At 40.2% G+C, this 17,360-nt stretch overlaps 1 protein-coding gene across 2 annotated transcripts in view; it reads right to left on the reverse strand.

The window, feature by feature from the left end:
* Positions 1-681: 681 nt before the first annotated feature.
* Positions 682-17,360, reverse strand: part of MED14 (mediator complex subunit 14) — a 34,102-nt gene continuing 17,423 nt past the window's right edge. Inside the window, exons 15-31 of one of the 2 annotated variants that reach the window (XM_027689024.1) lie at positions 16,693-16,827; positions 16,187-16,263; positions 14,576-14,736; positions 14,151-14,297; positions 13,968-14,059; positions 12,621-12,773; positions 12,148-12,417; positions 10,775-10,930; positions 10,132-10,243; positions 9,390-9,521; positions 8,182-8,364; positions 7,268-7,503; positions 6,405-6,584; positions 6,102-6,209; positions 5,563-5,688; positions 4,767-4,956; positions 682-1,287 (exon numbers count right to left, since the gene is read on the reverse strand). In XM_027689024.1, the coding sequence (XP_027544825.1) occupies positions 1,214-1,287; positions 4,767-4,956; positions 5,563-5,688; positions 6,102-6,209; positions 6,405-6,584; positions 7,268-7,503; positions 8,182-8,364; positions 9,390-9,521; positions 10,132-10,243; positions 10,775-10,930; positions 12,148-12,417; positions 12,621-12,773; positions 13,968-14,059; positions 14,151-14,297; positions 14,576-14,736; positions 16,187-16,263; positions 16,693-16,827 (2,532 nt within the window). In that variant the 3' untranslated portion in view covers positions 682-1,213. Of the gene's footprint in view, positions 1,288-4,766; positions 4,957-5,562; positions 5,689-6,101; positions 6,210-6,404; positions 6,585-7,267; positions 7,507-8,181; positions 8,365-9,389; positions 9,522-10,131; positions 10,244-10,774; positions 10,931-12,147; positions 12,418-12,620; positions 12,774-13,967; positions 14,060-14,150; positions 14,298-14,575; positions 14,737-16,186; positions 16,264-16,692; positions 16,828-17,360 lie in introns of both variants that reach the window. The other variant, XM_027689023.1, reaches the window with a different exon arrangement.

Genomic DNA, 17,360 nt, shown 5'->3' on the forward strand with positions numbered 1-17,360 from the left:
AGCTGAGCAGGGAGCTGAGAGAGCTCTGCAGAGGGAGTAAGCAGCAGAGCAGAAAGCCACTCTTTTGCAGGAAGTCAGGAAACCAACTTGAACTCGATAAAAATCTGAGAATACTGATCCATGAGGACAAATGGTTAAATGACAGAGTAATTCCTAAAGATGGACATTTTATTCAGTTAGAAGAGCCTTCAGTAATCACTGACAAACTTATTTACATACATCCAATTCAAAAAGTCAAATGTGAGGTTGTTTCTTTTTTGGATCAGCCTCTCCAATTTTGTGGTATGCAGTTCCAGCTCCTACCTTACCTGCTTCTACAAATAAGAATCTGTTATTACAGATTCCATGACAGATGAAAAAAGGTTATTTCTTCCACTAAACTTTGCTTTTGGGACAGAACAGGTGTAGTTCCTTGTGACTGCAAAGAAAGGAAGCACTGAAGTAATTAGTAATTATTTGTACAAACAGGAAAATGAACAAACTCTGTTCTACTCTGACTTAGAACAAATCAAACCCACAGAATAAATAAATAAAGGTTTGTTTGGGTTTTTAAGTTAGCATCACGTGTATGTGGTATGTATGGAAGCAAGGTCACATACAGAGACAGTCAAGTAAGTGTGAACACACGAGATCTGGTCAGTGGCTACAGTGGAGAGGAATAAATTTGAAGATTATACAACATCCAGTTTAAGATTTTTTAATCCAGTTTATTAAATATTGCTTTTTGGGGACATGTTTACAACAAGCCCAAATAAATTGTTTAAGGATTCAAAGCAGTCATATTAAAATACAGCTTCAATATAAAGTTTGTCACAGTTTTACAGTATTCAAAAATGACAGACCTGCCTTAAAAAAAGACTATTACACCAAAACATAAGAAAAACAGAAAAACAAACAAGTTTGGCATTTTCATAATCTTTATAGTATAAAACAGAATATTAAATCTATTACCAGCAAGCTGATACTTCAATCTATTACCTAGTCTGAAGTGTCTCCCATTAAAACACACTATACAACAGCACTATACAAAAGTCGTGGTGATACTCATGTGATGAAAGTGCATCCCTGAAAGTTTGCCAGTTTATATTTAGCTCTTAGAAAAAAAGGTAAAATTAAAACGTCCTCTTTTAACCGAAGGCTTTATTTTTTTTTTTATATATATATTTTTTTTTTTTGCTGTTTTGTCTCACTTTCAGCCTTCTTTTAAAAGTGTCTAGGGACGCCCCCCAGGGGGCAGCGTAAGATTAACCATCAAATCACGAACGGCTGCAAATATTGTGCATTCACCTGGAACAGGGAAAAGAGACAGGTTAGCACCGCGCCCCGGAAAGCCCTTCCTCACTCTGGAACAGGGAAAAGAGACAGGTTAGTCCCGCACCCCGACAGCCCTTCCTCACCCTGACACCCCCCGGGACCCCGCGGGGCAGGGGCTGAGGCTGCGCCACACGCGACAGATCCCAGCGACCTCCGAGGACTTTGGGATTTGTAACAGTTATTAGCTGAAGTAGCTCTGGCTTTCCCAGCAGGACTGCTCTGGTTGGTCATAAAATTGCAAGAAACTCTTTACCTTTTATTTGCTTTTGAATGTCAGATTGAATCTACGTTAGAATTTATTGCAGTCCAAATCTTTCTGTATGTTATTAATGAAAAGCACCACATCTTGTAAAGAAAATAGCCCAACTTTTTCAAGTTTTATTTCTATTGATTATGAGCAGACACTAAACATTTCAAAAGGCTCAAGTCTGAAACAGCTGGAAGATGTTTTCTGTCCTAAGCCTAGTCTTGGAAACATTTCTAATTCCAAGACTGGGCAGAAGTCAGAAATCTGTTTCTTTCAACCACATTGCTCTGGCTCTACCCTTGACATCTAAACTTGCAAAATAAAATACAGAGCAAGTAGACTGTTGTTTCCAACAGCTGAGATCTAATACAGAGAGGAAAAACCAGCCACAGCTACCTCGAGTTTTGAATACCAGCACTTGTTGACAAAAACACACACATTCTGAATAGCTTAAAGAAATTAAAACTGACAGAAGCAAAAGGGTTTAATTAGAACAACAAAAGGTGAAGTATCAGGCAGCTGTGATTTTCATCTACCATTTCCTGGTAAGAGAATACAATTAATAGCTACTATCATACCCTGGTCACTGTGGGCTGAATTTTTCCTGCATATTTCAAGACACATCAATTAGAAGACACTGAATTTTGCTGCTGAAGGAGCAACAGTGTGAGCAAAGAGACAAGAGCAGAGCCTGTTGGGATGCATTAATCTTAACTGCCAAACTAGGGATTCCCAAGATTATTTTGGGCAAGTCATTATCATATCAAAGCTACAAATCTGGGCTAAGTAGCATCCACTGCATCAATGAAAATCAGACACTTAAAAATGTCAGTCATGAAGTGCGTTAAGGAACATGAATCCCTTGAGCTCCTCTCTAAGGGTGACCTCCAGCATCCTTAGGGACTTTCATTTCCTTACCAGATTGATGTCCACTACATACTTTGCAGATTGTAGACTTACAGCTCAAGTTTAAACCTATTATTCCAGGACATTGATTCCATCTCAGTTCATACAATTATTTTCCCAAAGCAAAGTACTTTTTCCCATGGAGGCATAGGTAAAGTGATCTCAGAAAGACAGTGTATTACTCACAAAGAGTCAACATTTTACTGTTAAACACAGCAGAATGTGTTTGCCCACAGATCTGAAAAGAAAACTCTTCCAGAGGAACTTACTTTTCAGGCACTACCATTTTATTAAGAGGAAAATTAAGCTGAATACAAAAGACTTTCTCACAAAGAGAGAAAGGTAAAAAAGTTACAGCCAGAATGAGGCAACACTGATTCCGGGTTACAACAAAAGTGCCAGTAATGTTGTACGTGCATGATGGGAGGCCCTGCTCCTTCCTGACTCCAACAGTGAAAAATTCCCTTAACCAAGCAGGTTGCAACTAGTGCGCAGAAGAGCTAACAGGGAGAATCCCAGGTACAGCGCAATAGGATCAGAAGAGAAAGGATATGCATCTAGGATCTCCCACGTACTGCTGTTGTAAAAGAAGTCTCCTAGCTATCTACTTTCATCAGTTGGCTCCCCTATCAGTGGCCAAGAAAAGAAGGTATCTTGCTCTCCTTTATCAGATATAATAATGTATGTTTCGACAATAAAAACACAGGAAATTGCATTTCAAGTGTCCTCATGGAAGATCCTACTTTGGCTGGTGGTGGAAATCAATCAATCCATACAGACTCATTGTTTCTTTTAGAAGTCAGAGGAAGGACTACTAGAAATGTCCTCTGCTCAACCAGCTACGTTCTTCTTTTCCTGGATAAGGTCCTGCTTGGGGCCACAAGCTCTTTTCCTATGCATTTTTTTCCCTGTCTATACTCTGCTCCCTGTACTGCATTCCCAAACTGCTTCGAAACTTGCATGACAAACAAAAAATGTCCATTCTTATCTACCTAATGATCATCAGAAAGCATCTCACCTGGGATCTCAAGAGCAGCTTTGACAGTCACTTGCTATGCTGCGGCATTTTGTGGAGGGTTTACTTTAAAACGCAACTTAGTACAACAACAAACAGCAAAGCAAGTATCTACCCTTCACCATGCCAGGGAACTTGGTGGGGAAGCACCTTCCAAAAGCAACACCTGAAGTTTAGTTAACCTATTTTGAAATAAAAGTGCTATACGAACAACAGCTCTGTACCACATACAGAACTCCTACAGGAAACCCCACATGCCCTCAAGGCTATTTTCTCTCCTATTTACCTACACTATTACTACATGTTAAACAGAAAAAGCATGTTAATTTAAATCCCATCACAATTTCCAGAAATGTATGCATACCCACACCAATTTAAGATAGACATTGCTCATGTTCTAGCAATCAAAATAATCCATCAAGCAGAGTTAAAATTACCACGTAACAAGATGAATAATTATACAGAATAGAAGTAAGAGTCAACTTCTGGATTCACAACTTCAATCTATTCACTGGGTTACTGGAAAAATTTTGTTCTTCAGCAGAACTGAAAGTTATTGTTCTTATGAGCCATCTGTGTATTAGGACCCCAAACTACTGCTTACAGACAACATGCTGCCCAAAGAACCTGCTACTGTTGTTCAGTGTTTCAGATACTAAAAAAAAAAAGTAAAAAGCATGACAAACAAGAGGGAAAGCAAAGCACAACATTGCTCACAGTGGACTACCTACAGGCCAATGAACATTCAGAACAGCCTAGCTCAAACACTTCACAGCATGTCTGGTGGACAGAACTGTATGCGCCTCTGTTGGTGGACACACTGACAAAGGAGTATACAGTCACTCCAATTACTTTTTAATCATTCACAGCACGTGGACAAGTTCTGATAACTATTTCAACATCCCTCTATATTCTACTGTTAAGCTGAATAACTTCATAATTAACCATGAAAACTGACCATAGCATATTTCTTGTGACTCACTCTGGGCCCTTTTAAAAAGTGTGACTCCTACTGAGACACAAGAGTTGGGCCAACAAGAGGTGCATTCTATCACCTGGGCAGAACAGCAAAACCCAGCCTGAATCATCAGTGCAACCTTCTGCTGCGTTGCCAGTACTTGCTATTAAGTTATGTATTGCCTGTCACATCAGGAGTTTGTAATTACTAAAGAAGTAAGATAGAAACCAAGAAGAATTCAGACTTAAGAGAGGTTTAGTTTTACACTGGAGATTTGTCACAGATGTCTGGGTGAAGAGAATATATCTACTGGACATGTACAGTACCTGGTCGTGGTGAATTCAGTTCAGCAAATCTCTTTAGAATATTGCTAACCATCATTGGAGCAGCAACAGAAGAGTTCTGCTGCCTGGGAATGTCAGCCTGTTGCGTTGTACCCGATGCCATATCATAAATAATTGGGACAATAATACTAACAGCTTCCTGTGGGACTGTTGTTTTCTGTGTTAGCTGGAGCTGTGGGGAAAAAAACCAAAAAGTGTGTTAAATTGAATGACCACGTACTTCAGTGCAACTTCTGATACAATTAAACACTCCAGGCCTACAGACAGCATGTATTTCCAACCCCTCAGTTTTCAGACATCAATTCTGTAACAGAGAAATTATCAATCAGGTGGAGACTATTTTCTTCTCAAAAGCACTGCAGTGAGCATTGCCTCAGAAAACACTAATATGGATTTGTTCTAAACATCTAATTCCTGCTCCCAGGACCACTAATGTGCACATCAGCTAATCTAGGTGGTTAGTGCCTCAAAGAAGAACAAAACACACAGAAGTTGAGCGCTTGGAAGATGCAGCCCAGAGGGAGCTGAACTTTATATATTGTCAACATCTCCCCAAGAACACAAAACATGGAAGAGTTGCTGTGCTTTTATAGAAGAGAGAATAGGAATACGAACCGAACTCGTTACAAGAGATGCACGTAAATCCAGGCTTCCAAACAGCACAACACTTTCAGCTATTACAGCTGTCAGATACAGTAGGTGTGTGTTTTGCTACCAACCCCTGATGATCTCAGAGTCATGCAGCCCACAGAATTTTAAAACAGGTATCTCTACTTACGAAAAACAACATTTTGGATTTCAGCACAACGGCAGGTGTTCCTGGAGGCGCAATTGGTGGAGCACTGGGAGGGATTGTTAAACAGAACTGCACATTCCACTTCAGCTGACTTGCCTGATCAGGGAACTGTTCAGAAAGAGCAGCACAGGGAAAGAACAGCAAAGGTCTCATGTCAGTGACATACATGGCTATGAACCAGGGAAACATCATAAAGCAGAATGTGCCTCTTCAGCTAAACTTGCAGATGTTGCCAGGTTTAGCAAAGTCAGAATAACTCTGAAAACTGAGCATGGGGCAAACAAGAATCCAGTCAGCCTATGCATATGTCTGCTGTGCAGTAACATGGTTGCAGATTCTCAAATCATCAGTTTAAAGGAGAAACTCTGGGAATTTCCAGGAGAGCTAGTAGCAGAACGAAAACTTATTTAATAACATTAAGTAGCATATATATAAATTTAGAGTAATTCATGTGTTTGTAGATAAAGATACAACACCTTTTAAGAAATATAACCAAAGTACAGTGAACTACGTTAACTTACCAGCTCCAGTTTCATGATGTGTACACAGTCCCTCAGGATATGAGTGGGAGCCCCTAGTAATTTTGTGAAGGCTATCAGGGTGTTCGCTTTAAAAGGTGGTCCTGCAACCTAAAGAAAGACCCAGTTTAGTAGTGCCTATTTAGATAATAGCTATACCATTTAATATGTAACCAACATGCACAGCTGTTAATCTCATATTTTGCAGCCTTTACACATGTCAGTGATCAGCAGTACCACTCCAAACACCACCAGAAATTAAAAGCAATGCACAAAAATTTAAACTTTCACAGTTTGAGTACATACCCTTGTTTCAAAGAACTTCTCCAACACTTGCAACTCCTCTGATTTCCACTGTCCTGTATTTTCAGGTGTTACTTTCAGCTGCAAGGTCTGGTTGGTTTTAGGATTGAGAGCAACCCTGCACTTCAGTGCCTCCGTTTTAAACATAATTACACCTGGTTCATTGGAGTTTATTAACTGTAGCTGCATAAAAAGAAGAACCACAGTCAATTAGTCACTCATTAAATAGTGTGAACTCACACACACATACACACACTCTCACTCCCTTCCCAGAGTGCAGTGTTCAGCCTCTCTTTCCAGAAAGAAACACATGATATTTGAATACAGGTAAAATTGCCTTGAGAATTAAATTTATGCAAGATTTGGCTTCTTTCTCTGTCACTGAATCCATGCCAAAGAAGTGAAGAGGCACACACTGTCTGTCCCAAATCCTAAAGCAACATTCCTGACCAAGTAGTTCAGTTAATGTCAACTGCTAACTAATTTCTTGAGCAGTCCTGCCAAGTAGTGGCTTCCATAGTAATCCTGTGGCTGTTCTAGTTAATTCCCAATGGACATGCTAAACTCACAGAAGCCATGGCATCTGAAAACCTGGTCACAGTCTTGCCATCATAATACCAGTTACCCAACTGCACCTCACCAAACAGGTTTTCCACTTCCAATTTGTGTGGAAAAGAAGCAGAACTAAATTATTTTTCTAAATTTAGCCGCTTTAGATGGCAAAATTCAGAAGTACAGCAAGAAGTCTAACAGCAAATAGTTATTGCATTTGACGCATTTCAGTTTGTGCCCGACTTGAAAGACATGGGAGCACAGAAGCATGACAAAGAACAGTTGTGAAATAAATTATTAAACTCAAACCACACCGTTTCCTGTTGTATGATCCTCTGAAGATGCCTCCTCATAATAACTGATCCAAGGAATCGCTCAAGAGGGGAGCACAGATAGCTGCCAGCTAGTCCTGGCACAAGCCCAGGGGTAGGAGAGGGCAACAGCAGGATATTCAAGGCACTGTGGGTGAGGATTGTAGGAATGGACGCAGCCCAGGAGCGCTGAGGTAGTTTCCGAGGCGGAGGCATGCTAGTCGGCATGGCTTGGGAACCTGCTGGGGCACAAAGAGGACTTGCAGTAAGGAAGGATTTAAGCTGAAATACAAGGAATGTGTTCACTTAAACTGGTGTCACTACACATCAATGAGTTCTCTGGGCCAAAGCTTAATCATTAAGAATTTGGCTGCCTAGTGATAGGCATCAGATAGACAAAGAGTTAGTTTCGACCCTCCACCCATGCAAAGAATCTCAGTAACACTAAAATCCTACTCCCTTTTCCTCTCTCTGCAGCATGCCAGCAGACAGTAGGTTGGCACAACAAACTCAATGAGACGTAAAGATGGCTAAATCAGTCGTGCAAGAGCAGCATTACAAATCTATGACGTGAAAAGTTAGTATTTGGGTTGGCAAATACTAAAATTGGTGCCTTATCATTGCTTTCACTCTGAAGACTTTTTTCTCAGTCACGGAGCTCAGTAGTTTCAGACTGACTTCTGCACTGCAACAAGAGGTATCAATCCTGCTGATGTTTGTGCTGTATGATTTAGCTCATTTTCAAATTTGTTACAGAAGATTTGAACTAGGATAGAATAAAGACTTAATCTCCTTAGACATTTTACTGCACAAGGGCACTAAGGACTGTTATGCTGACACACAACTACCAAAAGGAACAGAACTAGAAACGTTAAACATGAGTGTTTCACAGTTATACCACTGATAAAGAAGCCTACTTGTTCCAGCTCGTGGGGAATGAGAGGCATCGGGGACAGGTGAATGAAGGGAAGGGTTGGCTGGTGACATTCCAGGCATCCGTGCTGCTGGTGATGGACCAGAGACCTGGGGAGATCCTGGCCAATTCCCTGCACGCTGACTGGGTGACATCATGGTGTATGGTGAGCTTGGGTCTATGGTACCTACAGATGTTACAAGACCATTGTTATTTCTTCAAAAAGTAAAAGGCTTTCTAATAGAGAAATCTAAAAAAGCTCTTACCAAAATCTGTAAAGTATGAAAGTGCCTGCAAGCTTTTAGACTGCATTTTACAACCACATAAAAAAACATTAGAGGGGGTTTTCAGGTTGTATTTTTAAAAAAGTAAAATACAATTGAATGTAAAGGAAAATTGTCATGTTCAACACATAACAGGATCTAAACTAAAAGGAGCTCTTGCCTACAGACTTGGAATTCTACTGCTCCTTAGCAAATGGAAGCCTCAGCTAGACTGTTCCTCATCTATTCAGTATCTGGCAATTACCTCTGCAAAAATATCTTTGGTTTTGTACTCTGCTATAGAGACTGATCAGAACAAGCTTCTTAAACAGTCTGTTGTAAATCTATCTCACTTTGTTCATCTTAACAGTTAAATTGGTGTGCCAAAATTACCATCTGAACTGTTCATTTACTGTGATCTATAGAACAGTTTCCAATGCACCGTGATTACACAAACAATTGTTTTGGCAGCTTTCCAAAAAACCAACCTAATTAATAAAGGAAACAACCGAAAGGCATGTTGCTCACATATATGTATGTCAAACCAGCCAGACTTTGACAACATTTTCAAATTGCAAATATTTGAATTTCTAACCTGTTCCACTTATTTTTCCAGGAAATGTAAGCAGTGAAAATCCATTAACTAATCTAACAACAGACAATGCTCATTAAAAGCTGCAGCCACTGTTCTGCTACAAGACCACATGGAATTTCCCCACATTAGTAAGCAGAAAGGAGTGACTGATAGTCCATTTTTAAACGTTAGGAACACTTCAACATGCCATGCAGCTTCTTTCGACTACTGTTAAGAGTTACACCCTCATACATGAAACCTTGAGCCAATTACAAAACATGAATTTTTCTCAATTAACTTAGGTCTGCTCGAGATTTCAAGAAGCCAATCTGCCCTCCCTCTAATTATATATACACCTGTTAGTAAAGAACTCACCATGTGGGCTGGCAAAGTTAGCTGTTTGTCCCATTGTGATTCCAAGAGAGGAAGGTGAAGGAGTTGGACCAAAGGATGCTGGTGATGGTGCTCTTAAAGCCCCGCTAGGTGAGCTTGCAGCATGCAAATTTCCTGATCAAAGACATCATGTCACTTGACATACACATTTCCCATCTTTCTGTTCTAATTTTTTCTATCAACTGCTCCCTCCTTTTTAGGGAGACAGCAAACAAGATTCAAGAGAATTTGTTTTTGCAAAGGCTTTATTTTGTACATGCACGAGTGTTATATTTTTCAGACTGATTTACCACACAAAGGAAACTTCCCAAAATACTTGGCTTGAGAATGGCATTTCCCCCTGCCCAGTCCTTCCCTGAATTTAAATATTTTTCAGCTGTTGTGCTACAACAGCTGGGAGCAGAAAGCAGAGCTTTGGTGATTAAAAGCTTTTCTGAAGAAGCAGGTATTGAAAATTAACAGTTTTTCGCCTTAGCAACTTACAAACTGTAAGAACAAAACAGTCCCAAGTATTACACAGCTAAATATGACAGTTTCACTTCATGTTTTCTTTTTTAGCTTCAAAATGTACTTTTCAAAACATGCATGGTGGGACTTTGCTTTTTTTTGACACAGCGTAAAGTGCATTCTCTTGTCTAACTTGGGGCTAAACACAGCTCAAATAATAGAAAAAACATGCATGCACAAAGAGCTGCAGGTGCACACAGACTCCCAGCCATCCTACCTGGTGACTGCGTGTGCATCATGGACGGGGACGGCGTCACTGTGTTGTGGTAGGAGGTGGGTGGTGAGGTGAGAGGATACGCTCCCGATGCTCCTGCCTGTTTGGCAAACGGCTGAAATTGTCAACACAGGACAACAAAATTTTTGGATCATTTTGTTCTAAAACTGAAGTTAAGCACGTGCAGAAGACTAATGAGAGTTGGGTCTTATAGGTCCATCAACATAAGTTGTTTGATTTTCTCTATCACATTGTTCAGTGCTTGCTATTATTTTCAGTTTCTTCTCAAGACATAACACCTCTGTACCTCGTTCCTTTTATCTGCCACCCCGTAACAGCAAAGCCTCGTGACTCCCCCTCCCATCTTTTATCTGAGACAGTTGTTTTCCCTCCCTCAGTTCTTCCCTTCTAGGCAGCAAGTCTCATGTGACCTTCCAAAGCTGCTGTTCATATGCTATGGGCTGTTTACACTGGAATGAGAAATGGCAAAATAAATTAATACATTTTGCCCGAAGGGGAATTCCACAGCAGAGCATGTTTATAGTCTCCCTTTCCATTCTGCTACTGCTAATCCTTTTAGAACATAAAGTTCTTAGAAACCTACCATTGTGCAAGACAATAAACATTTGTTTTGCCTGAAGGGTACCTGTTGTTGTGGCTGCTGTGGTGGCTGCTGGGGCTGAAGCTGTGATATCAAAGAATCCATCATGTCTCCTCCGATAGGAGAGGGTGGGTTATCGTCTTCATTTACAGATCGTCTCCGTGCATCCTGATTGCTGTCCACGAACATGTTCAGGAATGTCTGTGGAGAAGTCAGTTTTGTTAGCAATTTCCCTGTTTAAAATTTATTATGTAAATGAACACAGTATTTACCGAGTTTTAATACCATCTTTATTATCTACAGCACATAAGAGACAGGCAGGTCTATGGAACTAACTACTAGAGGGCATCCATTAATTACAGTATAATTAGTTTTCAAACCATATCAATTCATAAACAGAGACACCTTGCTCATTAACATGAATTATCTCCAGTAAATTGAAATACCAACATTTTTCTTTTCTCCTTCAAAATAGGGAAAACCCTACACCTGCAAATAGCTGTCCCAGAACAACTCTCAAGTAGCCAGAACCTACTGTATCACATCTAAAATTGCCCTGTTTGGGTAGGAACACCCAGGTCACCTCCTCCATAGTACTCTCAGAGGAACTTGCCAACTCTCTTGAATGACTTCCTCCTCTACCTTTACAATTTCATTCTCTTATACTTTGCAAGGGAATCTACAATCCCCTTCCTATTCCCATTAGCTTTCCACTTGGAATTCATGGAAGAGATAGATGTTCAGGACCAGTTAAATGCAGTGCCAGAGAATCAGCATTCAGCTGCAACTGTCAGAAGAAAAAATTAGCAAAATAGCCTGTTTCTCTGCGGGTGCCACTTTCCAATATTTCAGTATAACTAGCATTGGTACAAGTTGCCCTCAGGTATTTTGTCAGCATGCACAGGCTCATTTTTCAGGAAGAGCAGACCAGAGCTGTATTTAGAAGCAAAGCCACAGGCTTCTTCCACACACTGATGGGAACTATTTTAAAAGAGAAGTTTCTGTCTAGAATCATCTGACATGGAGCATTTTCTGACCTGCAACGTATGAGCACTGTACTGCCACACATCACAGTTTGTGAGGAGCAGTTGTTAATCCTGGAGCATACATACAGCCTAGTCACAAAGCTTCACCAAGTTTTAACTGCCTGAAGCAGCCTCTAAGTTATTTTATTGTACCGATAAGAAAAAAAACCACAAACCCTAACACTTGATGCTAGTTTTCTGAAAGGAAATGTTTTAATTCAAACTAATTAACAAATCTACTGATTAATCACAGACTTCCTTCTGTGCTCAGAATTCTGAAAGGACGGCAGCTCTTCACAAAAAAAGCTTCATGAAGCTCTTCACGCCAGATCCATACTTCAAGTCAGAATCTCATTTTTTTACAACATGCCAGAAAACACAGAAACAAGTCACCTTTAGTCCAGGTGCAGGGTAAAACCCTTCAACTATTTTGCTGTTGTCAAAGAGACTGTAGGCCCCGTCCCGTATGGCCACCACGCCGCGGCTCCGGCAGTAGATGTCAATGCAGTACATGTTCCTAAAAGCCAGCCTGATGTGTGTGGGGGACTGTGGCAGGATTGAGAAACACTGATAGGCAGTGTTGGTGCGTTGAGTCAGACCCAGCATGGGCACGGTTGGAAGTTTGTTGATGGCATTTAACGGAGCCTGAGTGTCAAACAAAACCTGAGGGAGAACAGATATTGAGAGATCAGGCAGCTTTACCAAAAAGTAAAAGCCAGGGAAAACAATCTTCCCCAAGACACCTTCTGGCAATGAGATCCATTAACAGTCCTAACACACATGTAATTTTGAAGTGAACAGTTTAATCAGAATTCAGCTCTTAAATATCTTGCAATTTGCTTGAGAGAATTTTTTTAGAACATTACCTGTAACAACTGCACCACGTTCGGCGTTTTATTAAACATCTCCTGGAGCTGGTGCAGAATTGTGTTGTGACAGTTACTGCAACCTGAGTTTGGGCCAACAGTTCCCAGTGAAATGTGGAACTTCTGGAGTATCGAGTTCCACTGAATGCTGATCTGCAATGTCATGAACATAAAATGGTCTTGGGAGCTGGAATAACTAGGTTGTAATAACAAGAGTTTATAACAAGAAAAGCTAGTCTGATTTAATTTCCTCCCCCATTTTTCATCAAACCTCAACAGATTCCTAATTCACCTTCCTCAAAAGTTGCTGAGGTTTTGAAGACAAAAAAAAAAGCCCTGTTAGCTCTAACATCCATTTAGCCAGATGGATTGTTAGCAACCACAGAATTGGGCAATTATACTAGCAACTCAACCAAAAAGAAAAAAAGTCTTTTCTGCCAAAGGTGAGATGGAGAAAATTAAACTCGAGAGATTTGTGCTATAGAAAACTGATTAATGAGCTGCTGAAGGTGGACTGGTTTTCCTGAATCATATCATACAAAAATGAGAACTGGACATACTACTATGTAAGGAAGTCACCTGCAAAATACACACTGTTGCTCTGGCTACCTGGTTATATATAAGTGTGTATGTGTGTGTATATATATATGTACACATACACACACACTTCCCAATAAAATGCTTATTAAAAATTCAGCTTAGAACATGAACACAAAAATCTTCTAGGAAGCAAATTTCAAGTGTGTGAGCTACTTTGCAGCAGTTGCACACAAAATTAGTCTGTAATTAATGTGCACTTACTTCCTCCTCTACCTTGCATTTAAGGCAAGGGTGTGAGCAAGTAATCAGTTATGAAAATAATTAACAAGCTGTAAATTCAAATATTACAGAGGAAGCTAGAGTTCTGAACAAGGGAACAGCACTGCTACAAAATAATTAAGGACCACTTCATTTGAAAGCACAGTACTGCATTTAAAACTTTGTTAGAGTCCTCTCTTCTAAGGCAGAACTAGGCACTCGGCTTAAACGCATCCACATATCCAACTAAAGCAGCAATTGGTAACAACACTTAAAATAAGTTTGTCAAAAAAAGGCTGCCACATCAGCTTTCACAATCAGAGGCACATAACTGTCCCTTCCACAATATAAAGTATCTGACAGAAATTCTCAAACATTCTGAACTTCTAGCAACCCAGCAAAGTAGCAATGAAACATCTTCTATTTGTCTTTTTTATATTCATCTATATTAATTCCACAATAATGTAATACAAGCAAAATTCTGAGAACTCTAAGCCTACCCATTCTGTTTTCAAGCATACACTTAAAGTGCTTTTAGGAATTACTTACTGAGCTCCCCTTGGTAGTTCCATAACAAAGGATAAGCTTTCGGTAATTGTAGATACGAACTTCTGAAAAAATGTTTAAGTGGTTGGGTATGTCTTTGAAGAGAGGAGAAAAGACAGTTAGAGTGAGAAAACTACAGTAATCTGTAAACCCATCATTTCAACACAAAGAAGGTGACTTCTGTACCTGGTAAGGACCGTGCAAACTCAAGGACACACTCGTACAGCCGAGCGATGCTGTTCCAGTCATTAAGGAACATCTCCACGACTTTGCGACCTCCAACTGGTTCAGACAACTGGTTTTCATATGTCAGGTAAACGTGACGGGTTGGTCCTGCAGTGTTAGGAGATGGTAAATACTGATCAAACTAGTGGTTCCTGACCTGTGGCTTACAGACTCTGAGTAAACTGTAGCTAGTGACCATGAAGCAAATAACAATAACAAAAATGCATCAAATCAGCAGTCAAAATTTTGATTCAGGTATACTGTGGTTTATTAGAAATCTTAGGAGCAGACAGCCATCCAGGAACTCCAAGACATTAAAACTACTGGAAGAGACAATGCAAAGCACCAAGAAACAAAAATTATCAGTATTCCTAAATAAAACTTGCCTTGCTCCCTGGATGAAGTGCTATTAAGCGGGCAGTTTGCAAACACCAGCTCGGCCACCCACGTGCGATTATTTCTACCTTGTAATCGGAAAGTGCAATCAAGAAGAGATCGGTCCAGAGCCTTCTGCGTTTCCTCGTTTACACCTTTACAGGGAGGAATTCTATACAAGATAAAAACCAAACCCCCAGTTATACACAGTACAGCTTCAAAAGTAACAATAGTACCTTCTAGTATTTCCTAAAGGACTTCCAAGTCTGGACGTGAAAGAATGAACAAATCAACAGCAGAGGCACCTGGACTGCACAATGAGATATCCTATTCCTCTTCAAGAACTAAATGTGTCACAAAAGCTCTCTGAGTTAAGACCAATTTTTATATGCATTCAACACATGGAAATTATAAACTGTTAAGGGATCTGCTGAATTGCCCTTCTCTCCTGATGAACTAAGAGCCCACCAATATAAAGCTCTTATACAGAGAAACAAGTCAAAAAAGATGAAAATAAGTAAGTTCTGTGGCAAACTGAATTCATTCGCCTTGTAGAACAAGTTTGCCTTAAATGCAATGAGCAACCTGGCAGTTCTCTTAGTACTCACTAATTTATTCATATCACAATGTGTGAGTGGAGCTCAGGGGACAGACTAAAGAAAGCTTAAGTAAAAACATGCCAAACTCTTTTTTTCAAATCCCTTGAGAATCCATCTAGGAAATTCATGTTCCACCCTTAACTTCAGCTCACAAGTCCTCTGCTCCTATGCAAAGTTAAAAAGGGAAGGCCTGATACATTTAGAGACTGATTTCTTTATGCCCACTTCCGCAGCATAAAAGGAGTTATGATGGTTTTACTCAAGGAGGTGTCTTTGGGGTTTGTGGTTTTTTGTTTTAAATTGATTTGTTGCAGGTCCAGTTAGTGGCTGGTTCTGGTTGGCATTCCTCAGGGTTAACACAGAGGTTAACAATACTATTGGCCTACTATTAATGATTTCAATACATGATACAAAGGAATAGCAAGTTTGCAGATAATGCCAAACTGAAGGGAGCTGGAGGACAGGACTGCCATTCAGATGACCCTTGGAGGTTGGGAAATGCAGCTCATCAACCCTGCTTTGACCACAAGGTTGGAGCAGATGACCTCCACAGGTCCCTTCCACTCTTATATTACTGTATGGTCCACAGATGTTTCCTCTACAAGTTCTTTACCCTGCAATTGTCTTTTCTGGGATTCCTCGCATTTTTCTCTGCAGTATCACATTGTGAAACAACATATGGAGTAGGTAGGCCTCTGATCTGATCTAAAATTGCATGTTCATGAATCATCACTCTATATTCCCCAGCATTGCCTGGATTCTAGGATTGAGGACCATCAGACTGTTTTCAGAGCTCCCCAGTTTAGGCCAATGAAAGAAACAACTGCAGTTGGCTCTTTGTCTACTCTTATTTATACTCTTCTATAGCCCCACTTCACATCCAAGATACACAATAATTAAAAAAATCCAAAACCAACCACAAAAAAACCCAAAACAAAAATCCTGCCCCAGTTGTGATAGTTTTAGTGTTACTCTCCATAATGAAGAAATAATAAAATGAAACACAGGGGGATATCCTCTTACTTTAATAAACGTATTGCATGGCTGAAGCCATCTCCTTCTACTTGTACTCCCTGGTGAGGAATGTCCATATTAGATAACTAGGAATGAACAAAGAAAAACGTTATCCCAAGCAAAAAGTCCAGCAAAAAACCCGCAACTTTTTCAAGGATTTTTTTTCCCCCCCAAAGGTAACAGACATTTCACATCCTCAAGTACTGGAAAGCCAAAAAAATCGTCTGTGCAAATCTGGTATAAAGTTGTCTCCCAGTCCCACCCACAAGTGTGTCTTTCATTCTCATTTTCCCTTTTCTCTCGACTTTTCAAGCTTTTTGCAGTGCTTGGTGCTAGAGAACCAGCTCTAACAAGATGAGAGGAACTCAGTGTAGAACACTGAGTCACCAGGCTCAGCTGGCAGGGGAATTCCAGAGCGACCACATGACCACAAGTTGGCCAAATAGTCACGTCTAGACACAAGAATCAGAAGTAGCAGAGGGGAGGAAGGAAACAAAGTATTTTTTAACACATACCTCTATCCGAAGCCCTATAAATGGCATATTTGTATCACACATGGCTACAATATGAGCTAGCACTTTATTGAAGGCACACATTTCTCCCGACCGTTTTGGCTTCTTGGGTTCTATGGAACATGGATCTCCAGACAACTAGAATTAAAATAAAGCAAATGAACATGGATCTCCCGATAACTAGAATTAAAATAAAGACAAATGTTCTCGCATATCTGGAGCAAACAATTTGAAGAGATGTCAGAGAACAACCTCATTCGTCTAAGTTATAAATGAATCACACCCTGAGCACAAACTCCTGAAAGGATCTGGTCCTCTTCAGGACTGAAGCAATTCAGTTAAAGACTGTCCTTAAAATAGTACTTATGTCTTACTAAGCCATTTCAGCCTGATCCCGAGAAGTAACTCTTATCAGCCCCTGCAAGTCCTCCAAAGACTACACAAAGCACAAAGTGTATCACACAGACACCATACCAGCACTCTATATGTCCAAGCCACTACAGCTGCCTCTGCACAGAGCTCTGCCTTGGCTAGAGCAGCAGAGAATGAAAAGCATGAATTAAAAAGACAACTGTGGCAAAACAGTTTCCCAGCATCTCCCTTGGGAAGAAGTCCAGAGAACCAATACAAGTAAGCTGTCAGCCACACAAACTTTGAAAGAAATGCTACTA

This window comes from Neopelma chrysocephalum, unplaced genomic scaffold (genome assembly GCF_003984885.1).
Source record: "Neopelma chrysocephalum unplaced genomic scaffold, ASM398488v2 Primary Assembly neopelma1_76, whole genome shotgun sequence".
Classification (NCBI taxonomy): domain Eukaryota; kingdom Metazoa; phylum Chordata; class Aves; order Passeriformes; family Pipridae; genus Neopelma; species Neopelma chrysocephalum.